The sequence below is a fragment of the Gobio gobio genome, assembly GCF_949357685.1.
Source record: "Gobio gobio genome assembly, chromosome: 22".
In the NCBI taxonomy this organism is placed as follows: domain Eukaryota; kingdom Metazoa; phylum Chordata; class Actinopteri; order Cypriniformes; family Gobionidae; genus Gobio; species Gobio gobio.
Genome location: NC_137118.1, coordinates 12,485,563 through 12,500,676, shown reverse-complemented (window position 1 = coordinate 12,500,676; position 15,114 = coordinate 12,485,563). Strand labels below are relative to the sequence as shown.

Sequence of the window (15,114 nt, the reverse complement as noted above, 5' to 3'; positions counted from 1 at the left end):
ATTTTTGAGTCATTAGCATCTAGATGTGGTTTTCTGCTCTACTTCAACTTTAACACATTAAGTGACCTCATCTGGATAGAAGAGTTACAGTAATTTAATCAGGAAGGAGAAACGGCCGAAACTCTAGAAGTGGAGTACTGCTCTCTGTCAATTTAAAGATATTGAAAAGTGTTTTTAGGATATAAGAATTACAATAACCCAATCGGGGAGAAGTAAAAGCCTACATTCCACTTTCAGTGGCACTAAACTGTAAAAAAAAAGACCCAATTATGACTGCATTTCCAAGCTGTTAGTAAGGACGCTTAAGTTTCAAGCTTGGTTTATGTGTCAGAGATTTTGTGAGGAATGTTTCACGTATGGTGTGAGAGAACCGTGTTTGGTCCGTTTCTGCACAGCATCCTGTGAGTCGAGATGACTCCCTTTTTCCATGAACGCATAATGAATGCAGAAGGCCAGGGTGAGTTTACCTTCAAGAATGACAGATTGAATATAAATCTAAACAGACTAAGAAGGTAAATGAAACAGTTCCCTGTGGAGATGAAGTGATCTGAGGGAATCACAGTCAAAGTTGTAAGTGGAGTAGTTTTGGCCTGTGTGTGTTCTCTAGTGTGTTTATTTAATACAATGATCAAAAGCTTCTCATATCGGTTGGGGTACGAATAGAGAAGAGAGGTTCCATGTTTGGGATATTTGTGTGCTATGAATACTAGCATACTGCGCTAAATACAGTCTACAATTTATTTTAATATAAAAGTATGGGATTAACTTTAACACTTTTGGTGACAAGACCTTACTATGTTGCATGTTTAATACGTCAAGTCAAGTGACATCAGGTACAGTTGAGGTCAGAATTATTAGCTTTATTTTCATTCAAAAAATGCACAAAATCTAATCTTTCATTGAAGTAAAATAATTGAAAGTGGGGGGAAATCACGTTGGACACAATTATTGGCACCCCTAGATTTCTTTATGAATAACATATCTCTGAAGTATATTCCCATTCATTTTTTTTACATTTTTAGCACACCAGGGTGACTAGGAACATGAAATTGTGACTTCTTGTTCCTCAGGAGTATACATATGAGGAAACACAAAGACCAAATTCCTTTAATCATCCATCACAATCAGTAAAACCAAAGAATATAGTTCTGATGTGCAGCAAAAGGTTGTTGAGCTTCACAAAATAGAAAGTGGCTATAAGAAAATAGCTAAAGCATTGAAAATCCCCATTTCCACCATCAGGGCAATAACATGTCTATATCGTCCTAATGCACGATTAGAGGATAGTTTTAGTGGCCAAAAGACTCTCCAAGGATCACAGATGGAAAATTGCAGAGGTTAGTTGAGTTTTAGGGTCAGAAATACAAAAAAAAAAAAGATCAAACCACCCCAACATCACCACACGTTGTTCGGGAAAAGTCCTCCATTAGTTCATGATCTAATGGATCATGAACTAATGGACTAATGTTCAACTAATGAACACGTTCATGGTTAGTTCATGTTAACTAATGCATTAACTAATGTTAACTAATACATCCTTATTGTAAAGTGTTACCAAAAAAACTTTTGTCCATTGTTTATGTTAGTTCATATTATTACTTTATTGTTTTATTATTATTACACACTTTAATGGTTTGTTCATGTTAGTTCACAGTGCATTAACTAATGTTAACAAGATTTTAATAATGCATTAGTAAATGTTAAAATTAACATTAACAAAGATAAATACATGCTTTATAAGTGCAGTTCATTATTAGTTCATGTTAACTAATGAACCTTATTGTAAAGTGTTACCGTAATTCACACCCTGACTAAGACACATTAGGGGAAGCATTTTAATAATCCTATGAATGCATAATCAAATTGAATTAATCAAATCGCATCGAATTGTAATGTGAACCGCCTCGAATCGAATCATTCTTAAATCGAATCGAAAACCTTTGAATCGTGAATCGAATCGATTTGCTGCCTACCCAAAGATTCACAGCCCTAGTTTAAACGGATTAACAGAGATGAAATCAAAAGGGCTAACTCTAAAGCCATTTTTAATAATGAAATCTTTAGCTCTCATACTTGCTTTCATTCTTATCACGACAATCCTGTAACTAAACGCTTGTTAGGAAATGTAGTGAACAAATAAAAATGCACTAAAATCATTGCAATATCCAGTCAGTGTATACCTCTGCAAATTTTATAACTCCAGCATTTTTCAGCCTGTCAATATTATTACTTTTGCTGCATTCATCACATTGCAAATGGAGTACAGTGCATCCTGGGATACAGTATGCCATGCAGTATACTATGTTGCGTACTGCACATTTTAAATATTACATGCATACAGAAAATGTGCATGATGCACACATTATGCATACCTCAGCATTAGTATGTTGTGTAACCTACACTGTATAAAATGAACACATTAGAAGCAAAAATACATGTATGCCGCTCTGAAAGGGTGCAAAAAGTGATGATTATTAGCATGGGTGATGAATTTTGGGACATGGATAAATAAGAATAACCTTTCAGTGTATTATCTGTCTTTCTCTCTATTCTGCTTTAAAGAGGTTTCTCTATAGCGGTGAAGAGGATTACGCATTTGTGTCTTGCCATTCCAGCCCCATTGGATGATTGGATTGGATGAAGCATTTTCAAACAGGAAAAAAATGCACAAAGGAAGTGGGAAAAAAAGAGACAGAACAGTGTTCCGCATCATAAAAGCAGGTTTAGCACAAAACCCGACCCTTTATCCAGCTCCCATACGCACAGACACTGTCAGAAATGTGTGAGCTATATGCACATGCACCTTTACACAGCGAAAGAGAGATAAAAGGAAAAAGGGCCAGAGAAAGGGGGAGAGAGAGAGAGAGAGGACGAGTGAAAGAGTGGAGACAGAAGGGAGATATGTGAACAAGCTAAAAATAACCATCAGAAGTGCCATTTTAAATCTGCAGTGAAGCAGAGAATTCATTCAAACCAATGCTAATGCAACACACACACGCACACATTTGTTTCTGGATTCTGACCTGCACAGGATCTTGTGTATTCGAAGCCGATGTGCAACGTTCTGAAATTCCTCACACACACTCTGAGGAGGGGGTGACAGGCCTGAGTGAGCTGCGAGTGCTAGTACACATGTGCTCTATGTACTGCAGCAGGTTAGCTGCGTTAGCATTAGCGCTCTGCGAACGTGCAAGTTTTCTCCAGATCTGAGGCGCCCTCACCTTCCATCTCTGCCTCCGCCCAGCTGCCCCTCTGAGCTGCTGATTTGTGTACCACGACCATCTGCTCAGGCTAATTAACTAATTAACAAATTAATGAACTCTGGGGAAGAAAGAATGCGCTGTCAATGGGCCTTGCGGGTTAGCGCCGTTTTCTTACCAGGGCCTAAGCGTTTCCGGCGTTTCCCTGTTCGCATTACCCCCCTCACCTTGCTCGCTTTCTCTTTCTCTGCATCTTCCAGTTCTTCATCAAATCTGTCCTATTTGAAGAAACAGATTACCCTAATTAGGTTCCTAATTCCACACGAGTCTTTATTTCAGCAGTTTTTATACTTTCCGCCGTTCGCCACCAGCTAGCACAGAATCCCCGAATTATGATTCACTCGCTGATGTGCCCCTCTCGAGGATGTTTGCTTTGAGCTATATTTATATTTCTGAAATGCGCTTTTCATTTTTTGATGTGGACGCTAATCGCGTAATTATAAATTCAAAGGGAAACAATGAATGTTTGCCGTGTTGGTATCTGAGAAGTGGAGGAGAGGATTTTTGCAAATGTAAATGCCACCTCAGATCTCAGAATGAAGAGGGCACATTTTCATATTTTTATACCCGCTGCAGGTGATCAGCGCCGAGATTTAGCATGATTAACTTCACTTGTTTATTTCTATTTCAGAGTCAATGATTACAAAGACTAAAGAAGTGAGCCGTCAATGCTGCCAACACAATCTCATGGCATTTCGTAGGTATTTTACGTTTTGACGAATTGGTAGCTAATTTGTCTTATCCCATTTGTATGTTTTTGTACATATGCCCTGCAGATGGTTAGGTTTAGGGGTGAAGCTTCATGCTTACTTTTGTCAACAAAAAGTATGTTTTTGTTCAAATTCATATAATATCGGCACCTCATAAAATAGTTCTAATAAGATCAGATTGGGAGTTTGCATTCAAACACATAAGATCCAATGGCTAATATTGTAGCAAGCTAAATCTCACCTCTTCGCCATCATTCTTCTTTCAGTAGCAGTACGTCCTCTGGTAAAACAGGCGGTTAGTTGTCTGTAGTCTGTTGTAAGGTGCAGCCGTGCAGAACGCAGAATATTGTTTTTATGTTTGTGAGATATTGATGTAGCCTAACAGCGGGGCCCTGCGAAGCACAGCTGATTAACTATTTTACTATACTTCACCAACCAATATGCTACAGATATTTCAGTGAGAGAAACACGCTTGCGTGCGAGGAATGGCGAGGGCAAATGGGGTTCTGAGGTTCTGCTTGACTACTGCTTGACAAGACAAAAATCGTAATTTAAGAATGTAGTCAATTCACAAGCAGGAGTTTGAATTGAATTAGAATTTAGTGAACACAGAAGTGGACTTCTGTCTAATGGGTCACTTCTTTGGTGTTCTGCTTAAGGTTTTCATCTTGTCATCCTGCTTCATATCGTTTGGCTCCAAGGACAGGTCAATTAAAGCATTCTGGGTTTTGTGGAGTTCCTCTGCTACAGTCCATACAATTATTTATTGTAATTAGTAATATATTTATAATAGTAATTAAATATACTTATAATAATAATAAGAATTATTATTCTTAGTGTTGTGTGAGTAAGATTAAAGGTGATTTGTATGGTAAAATACATTATCTTAATCAAGTTTGTTGTTAATTGACTACTATTAGTATGCCATTCATGGGTTTATCTCATAGACTGTATAAAAGAAGGAATGTAGTGTCCGTGGCGTCCCCCGTAGGTTTCTAGAAGCCCAAAGTGGGCGGAGTCGGCTGTCTCCATCTTGGCAGCGCATTACTCCTGAATAACCGAAAATGGGCAAAGAGGCGGGACGTGGGTGGAGCTGAGGTGCCTGGTTGACGGCAGACAAACGGCTAGTAGTGACTAGTAGTGGCAATCCACCTGCCACTCAAGTGGCCATGCCCTTAATTATGCAGAACTGTAAGGCTTAATATAATTTAAAATAAAAAGTCACCCCCTGACAGTTGTCATGAAGGGCAAAATTAGCTATATAGAGCAAAACCACCTTTTGTACCAGGCTGTAAACATTTGTTTTCTGCTATAAAGAACATTTTAACATGGGGGGTCTATGGGATTGACTCCGTCTAGCAGTCAGTCGATGAATTGCTGTTTAAGTCACTTCTGTGTTGGATTCAAGAGAGAGACCGGAAGGTTGCCTCTTGGTTTATCTCCCCCCAAAATTTAAACATTGAGCCCCCCCAGGCACCATCAAAACATTAGTTGCTTTTCCACCATCAGGCCAAACGGTTCTAAGAACGGTAAGGAACGGTTCCAGTTAGATTTCCACTTGAGCGTGGTTCAGCACGGGGCAAGTACAAACTGTTCTCGGCCCATAATTTTCAGGTTCTTAGCTAAACGTACTGAACTGCGCTGGTAGAATGCGTGTAGTGACTCAGCCACTCAGGATTGGTCACGTGTCTTTTGCCTAGCTCACAGTTTCCTGGTTGCTGGTCAAGCGCATTATTTGAGCAAAGGTAATGCAAGTTAATAATAAAGTTAAAATAAATATCATCACTTCAACTTCATCACATCAAGGCAAAGACAGGGTTCTCTGAAGTATTGAGTTCTAGGTCTTAAATAGTTTTAAACAGGTCTTATATTATCCTACGTCCATGTAACGCTACCTCTAATGCTCATTGAAATGCTCCCGCAGCGCTTTTGTGTGTGTGTGTGTTTATTCCGGGCTGTTGTAGTTCTTTCTTTCGCTAGTCCAACTATAGTTTGCTGTATTACAACTACAAATGAGACCAGCATTCATCTTATATTGCAGCCAATCAGCTTTCATGTTATTGGCGCGGGTCTCTTTCGGATTGTACCACAGATGCATCAAACTGATTTTATTCTTCAGCTTCAGTTCTCCAGTTCACGCAATCGTGAAAACGAGGGTGAATCTTTATCACCTGCCATCTCGCATAATGACCAAATAAAAGTATGATGCGTCCGATAGCACTAAAAAGAGTTAATAAAAGCGATGTAAACCACAAACTCAATTCGGTAGACACACAGACCGATGTCAGAAGAATGGCTGTGGATTCTGTGCACGCGTTTGCCGCCTGTCAGTTTGCGCAAGTGTACCGAATGTGTCTATTTCTAGGCTTACTCTTGAACGATCATACACACATTCATATCCCTATGTTCTTATTGGCGGTTATGTCTTGACTCTTGAGTAAAACAGTTTGGGACGTGTGTCAGTATTGGATCTGCACATTACTGTAGTTTACTGTAGTATCTTTAGGTTGTATTTATTTGTCCTATTGTAATTGGTTAATAAGTTCTTATTTTATTAATGACCGTTTACTTGAGAACTTTTTACTTATATTAAGCAATTGCTTACTTGTAAGATTTTGGTCATATTTCCCACCCTAAGCGATAATGTTATTAAAGCTAGATAGCACATCAGCTTTGGACCAGCCTTTTTTTGTAATACCAAACAAGATTCAAGCATTTTGTTTGTTTTATTGTCATGTGTGACTATTGTGCATCAAATATGGTAAATGTGGCATCCTATGAAAAAAAAAACTGGAAATGACCACCACAAAATCAGTAATTTTGATCTCAGAAGGAGGAAAAAATAATAATAATTATATATATATATATATATATATATATATATATATATATATATATATATATATATATATATATATATATATATATATATATATAGTGAAATCCTGAGATTGAGCTATGAGGAAGTGCAAGTTTACTAATACTTTGTTCAATTTGAATAAATTAATTTGCTTTGCAAGTAATTTTGTGATTCTGCATTTCCTTTGTAAGTTTTTTTTTATTTAAGACTTAAAAAGTCTTAAATTTGACTTGGTGAAACCTGCATGAACCCTGAAAGACTAAAGCTTTGTCCGAAATCGAATACTTCTATACTATAGAATGTGCAAAAAAACAGTACGCCAACAGAGTAGTATGTCCGAATTCATAGTATTCGAAAAACAGTAGTCGGAAAGTCTCCGGCGGGAATCTGGGCCGGATCAGCACGGAATGGAACGAATAAGCAATGAGAACTCAAACTATAGCGTGAGTTTGGGGTGTGGCTTCTGTGCATACGGAGTCAGAGGGTGTTTAGCTGGTTTGAGACCACGACTGACTCGTACATGGGAAAAGAATTTCAGGTTCCGGTGTAGGGGTGCTAACTAAACTTCGCTACATTTAGACCTTCAAAGGTTAAACAGGTCGCGAACGCATCAAAGTGAACAGGGTATTGCGATGCAACGTGCTACAATGGATGCTTCAGCACAACATCATCATGCACAAGTTTATAATGTTTACTTTGACATGTCCGGTGTAGACAACCTCAAACAGTTTGTCATGTTAAAAAATATGCAGATATGTTGCATGAGTTACTTATATAAGAAAGACTCATGTGTTTACGCACAGCTTAAAGTAATCTTAATATTTTGGATCTTTTATTGGAAGTAGCCTATTTTGCCTGTTGAGACATGACTATTTGTGAAGTTTGAGTTAGGGAAGGCGCATAATTTCAAAAGATGCTTTATTTGTGGAATTCCACTAGGTGCTGCAGAAAATACATACTTCACCTTTAGCTCTTTCCCTGCCAGCATTTTGTTTTAAAGTTGCCAGACATCGCCAGCATTTTTGATCATTTCATGGCCCTCAGAATATTTTGTTGTCTGAACATGCAATATATCAAAGGAAAGAACAGAGCCTCTGCTTAAAAAAAAAAAACAAGCCTAATCTAGCTTAATGCGTTCTTCATCAACACTTGAAGTACGTTTCATAAAAAAAGCAACATTTTGAGCAGAAAGCTAAGAAAATTGCATTATAATGATCAAAACATAGATGGAGTAGATCGAGTCCATCAACATCCTCTAAGGTTGCACAGTCCTATAGCTCGTCCTGGGTCGACATTTCATTCAGTAACATTAGGCAGTTTTGATTAATATGCAGTTTAATGAAGATGATTGCGTGATTTTACATATGCATCTGCTTACATATGATATTGCTTGTTTCTGCTTCTTTTCTGCCTTTATTGATTGGGAGATTCAGTACTCTTTAAGGTGATGTGTCATAGCTATAATCTATCTATCATAGAACTATATATCTATCTAATCTATCTTTTTCCCTGCATCGCCTCTTTTACTCTGGCATGCAACATTCTCTCTCTATCTCTCTCTCACTCTCCGATCTGCCGTTCACTGGAGTGGTGCATATGCATGAGTCCAGCCCCAAACTGCTGCTCTCAGCACCGAAGTCTGCAGGAGATTCAACTCAGCACTCAGCTCACAGTGAAACTTACCGAGCGAATCAGAGCGGTGCACGGGGTTAGACGTTTGACTGATCATTTTGCTAAATTGTAATATGATATTTCGTTACACATATGGACGCAACCCGTTGTTTAGGATAATCACTGCATTTTTGCAACATTCAACATTGTGTCTGCACACTCGCAAAACACATCCCTCCGAAAGAAGTGGCTGGTTGCCAGGCAACAGCAAACAGCTCAACAGAAGGAGGTTAATTTGAAGACAGTCAAACCCACCGACCCTCAGCAACCAATTCCTGAACACCACTTTCCCAACTATCAGCTTTTTATCCAATGGCTGTGCTGCACACTCAGACTTACAGTCATCTGACAGACCACGGTAGGGTTCCCCCTCATCCAGGTACACAAATGTTTACATGCTTACCTCTGAACAGTAGGTTTAGACAACACGGGTTATGTTCAGAACGTCATACTCCCATACTGCTATTACTATATCTGATGCATGTATATTGTGCACAGTATGCCCTTTTTTCTGAATGCATGGAATTCCCGCATGACCTTCTACATTTGCCATTAAGTGCAGCATGCAACTGTATAGAATACTGTATCCAACAATGTACCTTGCTTGACTCCTTATTTAATCAGACTTGACAAAAGTTAAAATTTTCTACACAAAATAGTATAAATGTAAAACAACCATTTTTTAACAGTTTGGGGTTTGCTGTTGCAATGTACATTATATTTCATGTATTTTATATAGCATACAATACATACTAAGAAGGATGTAGTTTGGACTATGTGAGTGCCAGTGTTGTTTTTGTGTTGTTTATATACCAGTATAGTTATTTAGATATATAGATATAGATATTTTGCTTTTTAAAGATATTAAAGCTTTTATGTTTATATTTCAGTTTTCATTTAAATTTTAGTAAAAATATTAGCAATTTTTTTATATTCTTTTGTCATTTTTATTATTTTATTATTATTAATATTTGGGTTTTATTTATTTTAGTTAAGTTTTAGTTTGTTCAGTTAAAGTTTTATCCCCCTATATCTTAAAATATGGGGGGGGGGGTATAAATTCACAAAACCTTTTTTTTTTTCTGGTTCTCAGGAAGATGACATGTTAAAATACTAGTAACGCATTAAATCAATGTAAAGACAGACTAATAGATTATTAGACAATTTGTAGCAAAATATTTTAGAAATTCCAATTATTGGTAAAAGCGATGTCTCACTGTACACTACTATGTTGGAGTCTTTGCTTAGCCTCTCTGCACTTTACTAGAGCACACTCAGTAATTTCAGAAGCACCCTCAGTGATTTGATTCTGTAACCGGGCCTGGCAGCAGTTCCAAATGGCATACTAACGTAGTTACTGCGTATGCAAGGTTAAGTTGAGCAGGTTGCATTGTGGGATACAATACCCAGTGAAGTAGGACATCTACGTATGCTGTGCCTCCAGAAATGTGCATACTGCACAAAGTATGCATACCCAAACAGCCAGATTTCCGAATATAGCCACAGATTCACTACCTCTAGGTTTCACACTCACCTAATATGAAACTATTATAAAAAGACCTCACGTCCACACTCCCCCTCTAATTTGCACTACAGTTGTATTTGTAATGCACTCAGTGACTTCACTCATCTTTAGGGACTCGCCTGTGGTGGCCTGATCTAGCAGTTTGATGAATACGTAATTTGTCTCGTTTTCTAGGGGTTGTCCTTGACTCGTGAGGCCGACGCTTAGAATGTGAGTTAACAAACATCCAGTTACCTGCCCTATTAATGTCATTTAGACAATACGGCGATGTTCACACCACAGCTGAGTGTGGCCCATTTTTGTTTTTTGTTTTTTCTTGATGAGTGTGACCAACTAAACTGAAATAAAACAGATATGTATTGGATATTTCGTAATAAAAGTGTGAACAGTCAGGGTGGAATTTGTGTGAGGAGGCATTACATTTACATATAATGTTGTACTGTATTTTTGAATCAAACTTTTGATTGGTAGTGAATGTGGTATTTCAAGGCAAAGAGCAAAAATATAGGCTGTATTAATTTCAAATATAGTGATGCATAAGTGCAAAATCACTATTTCTGTTGTATTTTGTCATGTCTTAGAATAACGGTGCCTTCGGTCATGAATACATGCTACTACTTTATATAGCATGTAAATGGATGTAGCAGAGGCGGTGGTATCCTTTAAAACAATGTCATTATCGTTCGGCGGGACTTTCAGACGTCAAAAGCTTTTTTTTTTTACATCTGTAACGAACATTTTCAAAGAACTCTATTTCTGTGTATTGCTCCATCTATGACGCACTGGGAGAGCCTTTTATATGTAGAGGTGCCGAGTTTGTGATCTGTTGTGTGTTGTTTGTGATATGATGTGCCGTATGTTGTCGCTTGTCGTCTTCCTCACAGGCCTGACTCCTGAAAACAACATGGCAGTTTGTCTTTTTCTCTACTCATCCCTTTTGGTTTCTTTGACATGCTCTTTTTCTCTAAAACACACACACACAGCCACACTAACTGACTCTTTTATTGGGTCTGAGGGCACGTAGCTTTTAAGTACGGGTCTATTTTTATCTCTTTTTTTCCCCTCTTATGTCTTTTCCCCATTTCTTTTAATATTCCAGAGGAAGCCTATCTTTCACAGTCTGAAGAGTGCTTTCTTAGACATATGATGTATGTTAGAAATTCCCTTTTCTCTCCAAATGTTCATGTTTTTAGTGCATCACCGGTTCAGTTAGAGTAGTAAAATAGACTTACATAAGCTCTTTAGTTCTCATTTACACCGTGACTCGAGAGCCTCATACGGCCCATTTTAATGAGCATTAGCATTTATTATTTGTAGAGGTCCATAATGGTATATGGGCTTCCTATTTTAAAGTGTGTATGTGAGCCGTGAGCACTTAAGCTTCTGCTATCCAGAGAAACGCGGTCCAAATGTCTAAACTGGCTAATCGGCTAGACCCGTCATAAAGACAGGCTTGACAAGATGATAATAAAACTCTCACCAGCGATGATAACAGTTAATGCATCAAACCCACCCCAGCACCACTGAGGTTCACAGTGCTGAGCATTGCAGATGAAAACATGTTCTGCTAAAGCGTTCCTAGTGATTTTAGACACATATGTTTTTGAGCGATTATAAATAGATCTATGATCTAGCAATGGGATGATTAGAATATTTTTAATCATGTGTTCCTTTAGACTACTTCACCAGTGAGTGACTCAGAGTCATGTTCACTTAGCCAAAGATGCAATCATTGAATCATTTGCTTAAAAGAGTCTTTTAAAAATATGAATGTAGCCTACTGCTTCTGTATATTGTGCGTGCAGTACATTGAGTAATGCCTACTATTCAGGGCTCCACAGTGCGACCATTTCACTCGAATTTGCGACTAAAAATAGATGTGTACGAACTGTAAAATGTATTTTGGAGCATGTGTGTGAATAAAAAAAATCCATGTGGATCAATTTTCTTAAATGCAAGGTCATAAAAAGATGTCTTCAATACCTTAAATGGTATATAGCAAGCATCTTGATAATTTTAAGGCATCTTATATTTTGGTGATGGAAAAACATAAATCACGATACTACCTAATGTGATTATTAAACTTCAAAAGGCTATGATTTCATTACATAAATGTGAGCACTTCACGTTTCAAAGCCTGAACGTTGCGCTGTTGTGTGTTCTACAGGCTCACGCAATAATGACAATGTTTACTTTAGGGTGTTTATATTGTAATATGTTGTATACAGTTGTAAGAATGTATATTGTATCTCCCGCATCTGAATTTGAATGAGCATCCTGCAATAATAAAGCATAGGCATTTCAAAATAGTCCTGGTGTTTTTCAGGCTTGTTTATTAAATAAAAGTCACACAGTGTGTCCAATTTCCACCCAGGTTATTATTTGGTTACACAAACTGTTTCTAATTCTGTCTGGGATGGAAAGGGAATCCATCACAGGAAGGAAAGACTAAGAACAGTATTAAATATATAGATTTTACCATGGGCGTCGGAAGCAAAAAAAATGTGGGTGTGTCCTCTCTCAGAAAATTTTTACTGGAATAGATGCCATTTATATTAAGTCCAAATATTGCCTTGTTTGCTAAACGTCTGCTTGGGAAAGACATAATTACGGAAATCACCATATCATTGAGAGCAGCAATAGTGTAGGGGTAAGATGCATGGCATCAAGTTTTGACACAAATCGAACCGAGTTTCGAATCCGCCTTTTGCCGAACTCACTCCACTCCCTTTTCCCATCACATATCAGATCGGAAAGGCATTTATTTTAAATTAAAATGAAGAAAATATTAGAAAAGTGGAAATAAAGTGTCTAACGTGTTTAATAATAAGTGTTTATCGGTTAGGGGTAGGTAAACAGACATGTGCTGAATTAGAGACGATAAAAGTGAGTGGGTCCAGTATCATTGATCGTAAAAAGTATTTTGTATGTGTCCCACCCACATACAATGGTTTTGACGCCCATGGATTTTACTAGTATCAGTGTTATTATTGCTAACAAAAACTAAAACCATTAAAAAAAAATCTTTACTTGAAATAAAAAAATGTTAACTGACATAAAATAAAATATAAAAAAAAGACGTTTTTATAAAAATTTAGTTGAAATTAACCTGTTATTTAGTTTCATTAACCTGATGTACCAAACTAAAACTGAAATAAAAATTAATAAAAACTATACAGACATTTTTTTAAATAACAAAAAAAGACAAAACAACGGAATTACTAAACCTTTTAACTCAATTTGAAATGAAAGCAGAATTCAACAGGTGCTCTTTGGAGAAAAAAGTAAGCGTCAAGCCCTGCTATTTTTTCTACTATTATACATATACTATTATATTTTATAAGATAAACATGCTCAATTTTACAAAAAAAATACTCCAATCTAATGAGGGAAAGTGTATCGGAAATGTGTAAATGTGTTCTACTGAGAGACATACTGTGTTTTTAATAGATTTATGAACTGTCAATGGAGTGATTTGAGTCTTTTGAATAAGTTCTGATTTGTTCACTCATTTGTTCAGTTACCGTTCCTGTAGGCAACGTCAGAAGTTGGCGACCACTGAGTGGCCCAAAGCATTCAGTCATTGAATCATTCACTTAAAAGCTTCTTTTAAAAACAATAATGTTCTGTATATTGTGCAGTATACATTGAACAATGCCTATTTTTTCATTATGCATTGATAAACATCCTTAATTATATACGAACTTTTCTCAAACCTTATGAAATAAAAAGTGCTCTTAAAGCCACAATATGTAATTTTTCGGCGCTTGAGGTCGCTTATTCAAAACAAAGGCTTAGCTTGATGACGCCTGGATTTCACAGAGCTTTTATTATGCCGCAGGCGAGCGATTCCGCTTTTTCCGGTCATGCGTATGTGGGGTAACACAGTTTTATCATATTACTTATATTATTTAAGTGTGTTGAAAGTTATGTTATAATGCTTCGTTCGGCGGCTACTATGAGACACTTGTTACACACTGCAGTAAGATAGATCTATATAAGGCATGGTAAAACATGGTCCTCGCGGTAAATCAAGAAAACGAGATTTAAACAATAAGACTAACTGTGTTGAGATATATAACAATGATACGTTTTCTGTCGATGAATGTATTCAAACAGTTGCTCACCTGTCTAATAAAACACGTAATATATTAAAGCGTCTTTGGTGTTTCCATGGTTTCTACAAAATAAAACCGGAAATCGAACATGTCTAATTAAAGCTTTAGTCATCTGCCTCATTTTATTCTTACCAATGCGCTTTGCTCTTCTCAGGCTCAGAGTGCTTGATCAACATGTATTGATCATGGTCTTTTTATACCTTTGGTCCGTACTGTCTGTTATTTTTCTCCGGTGTAACTCTATTATTCTCTGCAGGTTTTCTGAGCACTGGAGATCAGTCTGCAAAGGGGAATTATGGGCTACTGGACCAGATTCAGGCTCTACGTTGGCTCAATGAGAACATCGGACACTTTGGAGGAGACCCAGAGAGAATCACCATATTTGGCTCCGGGGCTGGAGCCTCCTGTGTCAACCTTCTCATCCTGTCCCATCATTCTGAAGGTTTGTGATCATCTTCAATAAAGAGCTCCATAGTTTAAAAGAAGGTCACCCCAAAAAATGACTCATTATTTACTCATTTTAGGATGCTCATTTGTGTCTGGATCTATTAATTTATTCAGTAAATGCCTTCAAAATGTAATTCATACATGCACTACCATTCAAACATTTGGGGTCGGTAAGAGTTTTTCTTTTCTTTGTTATTTTTTTTGTAGAAAGAAATGAATACTTGTATTCAGTAAGGACTCATTCAAGTGATCAAAAGCGACAGACATTGTAATTTATAACGTTATAATGTTACAAAAGATCTTCGTATTAGAATGATTTCTTTAGGATCATGTAATACTGAAGACTGAAGTAATGGTTGCTGAAAATCCAGCTCTGCCATCACTGAAATAAATAATATTTTAAAAAATATATTAATAAAGAAAACATTAAATGTCTTTTAATGTTTTTACTGTATTTTTGTCCAACTAAATACTGCCATGGTGAGCATAAGAGACTTCTTTCAAAAACATTGAACATCTTACT

At 37.1% G+C, this 15,114-nt stretch overlaps 1 protein-coding gene across 1 annotated transcript in view; it reads left to right on the top strand.

The window, feature by feature from the left end:
• nlgn2b (neuroligin 2b) overlaps positions 1 to 15,114 on the top strand; it is a gene marked incomplete at both ends in the record, with an annotated part of 78,593 nt that overhangs the window by 45,556 nt on the left and 17,923 nt on the right. Inside the window, one exon of the mRNA XM_079803765.1 lies at positions 14,401 to 14,586. Coding sequence (XP_079659891.1) covers positions 14,401 to 14,586 — 186 coding nt within the window. The remainder of the gene's footprint in view (positions 1 to 14,400; positions 14,587 to 15,114) is intronic.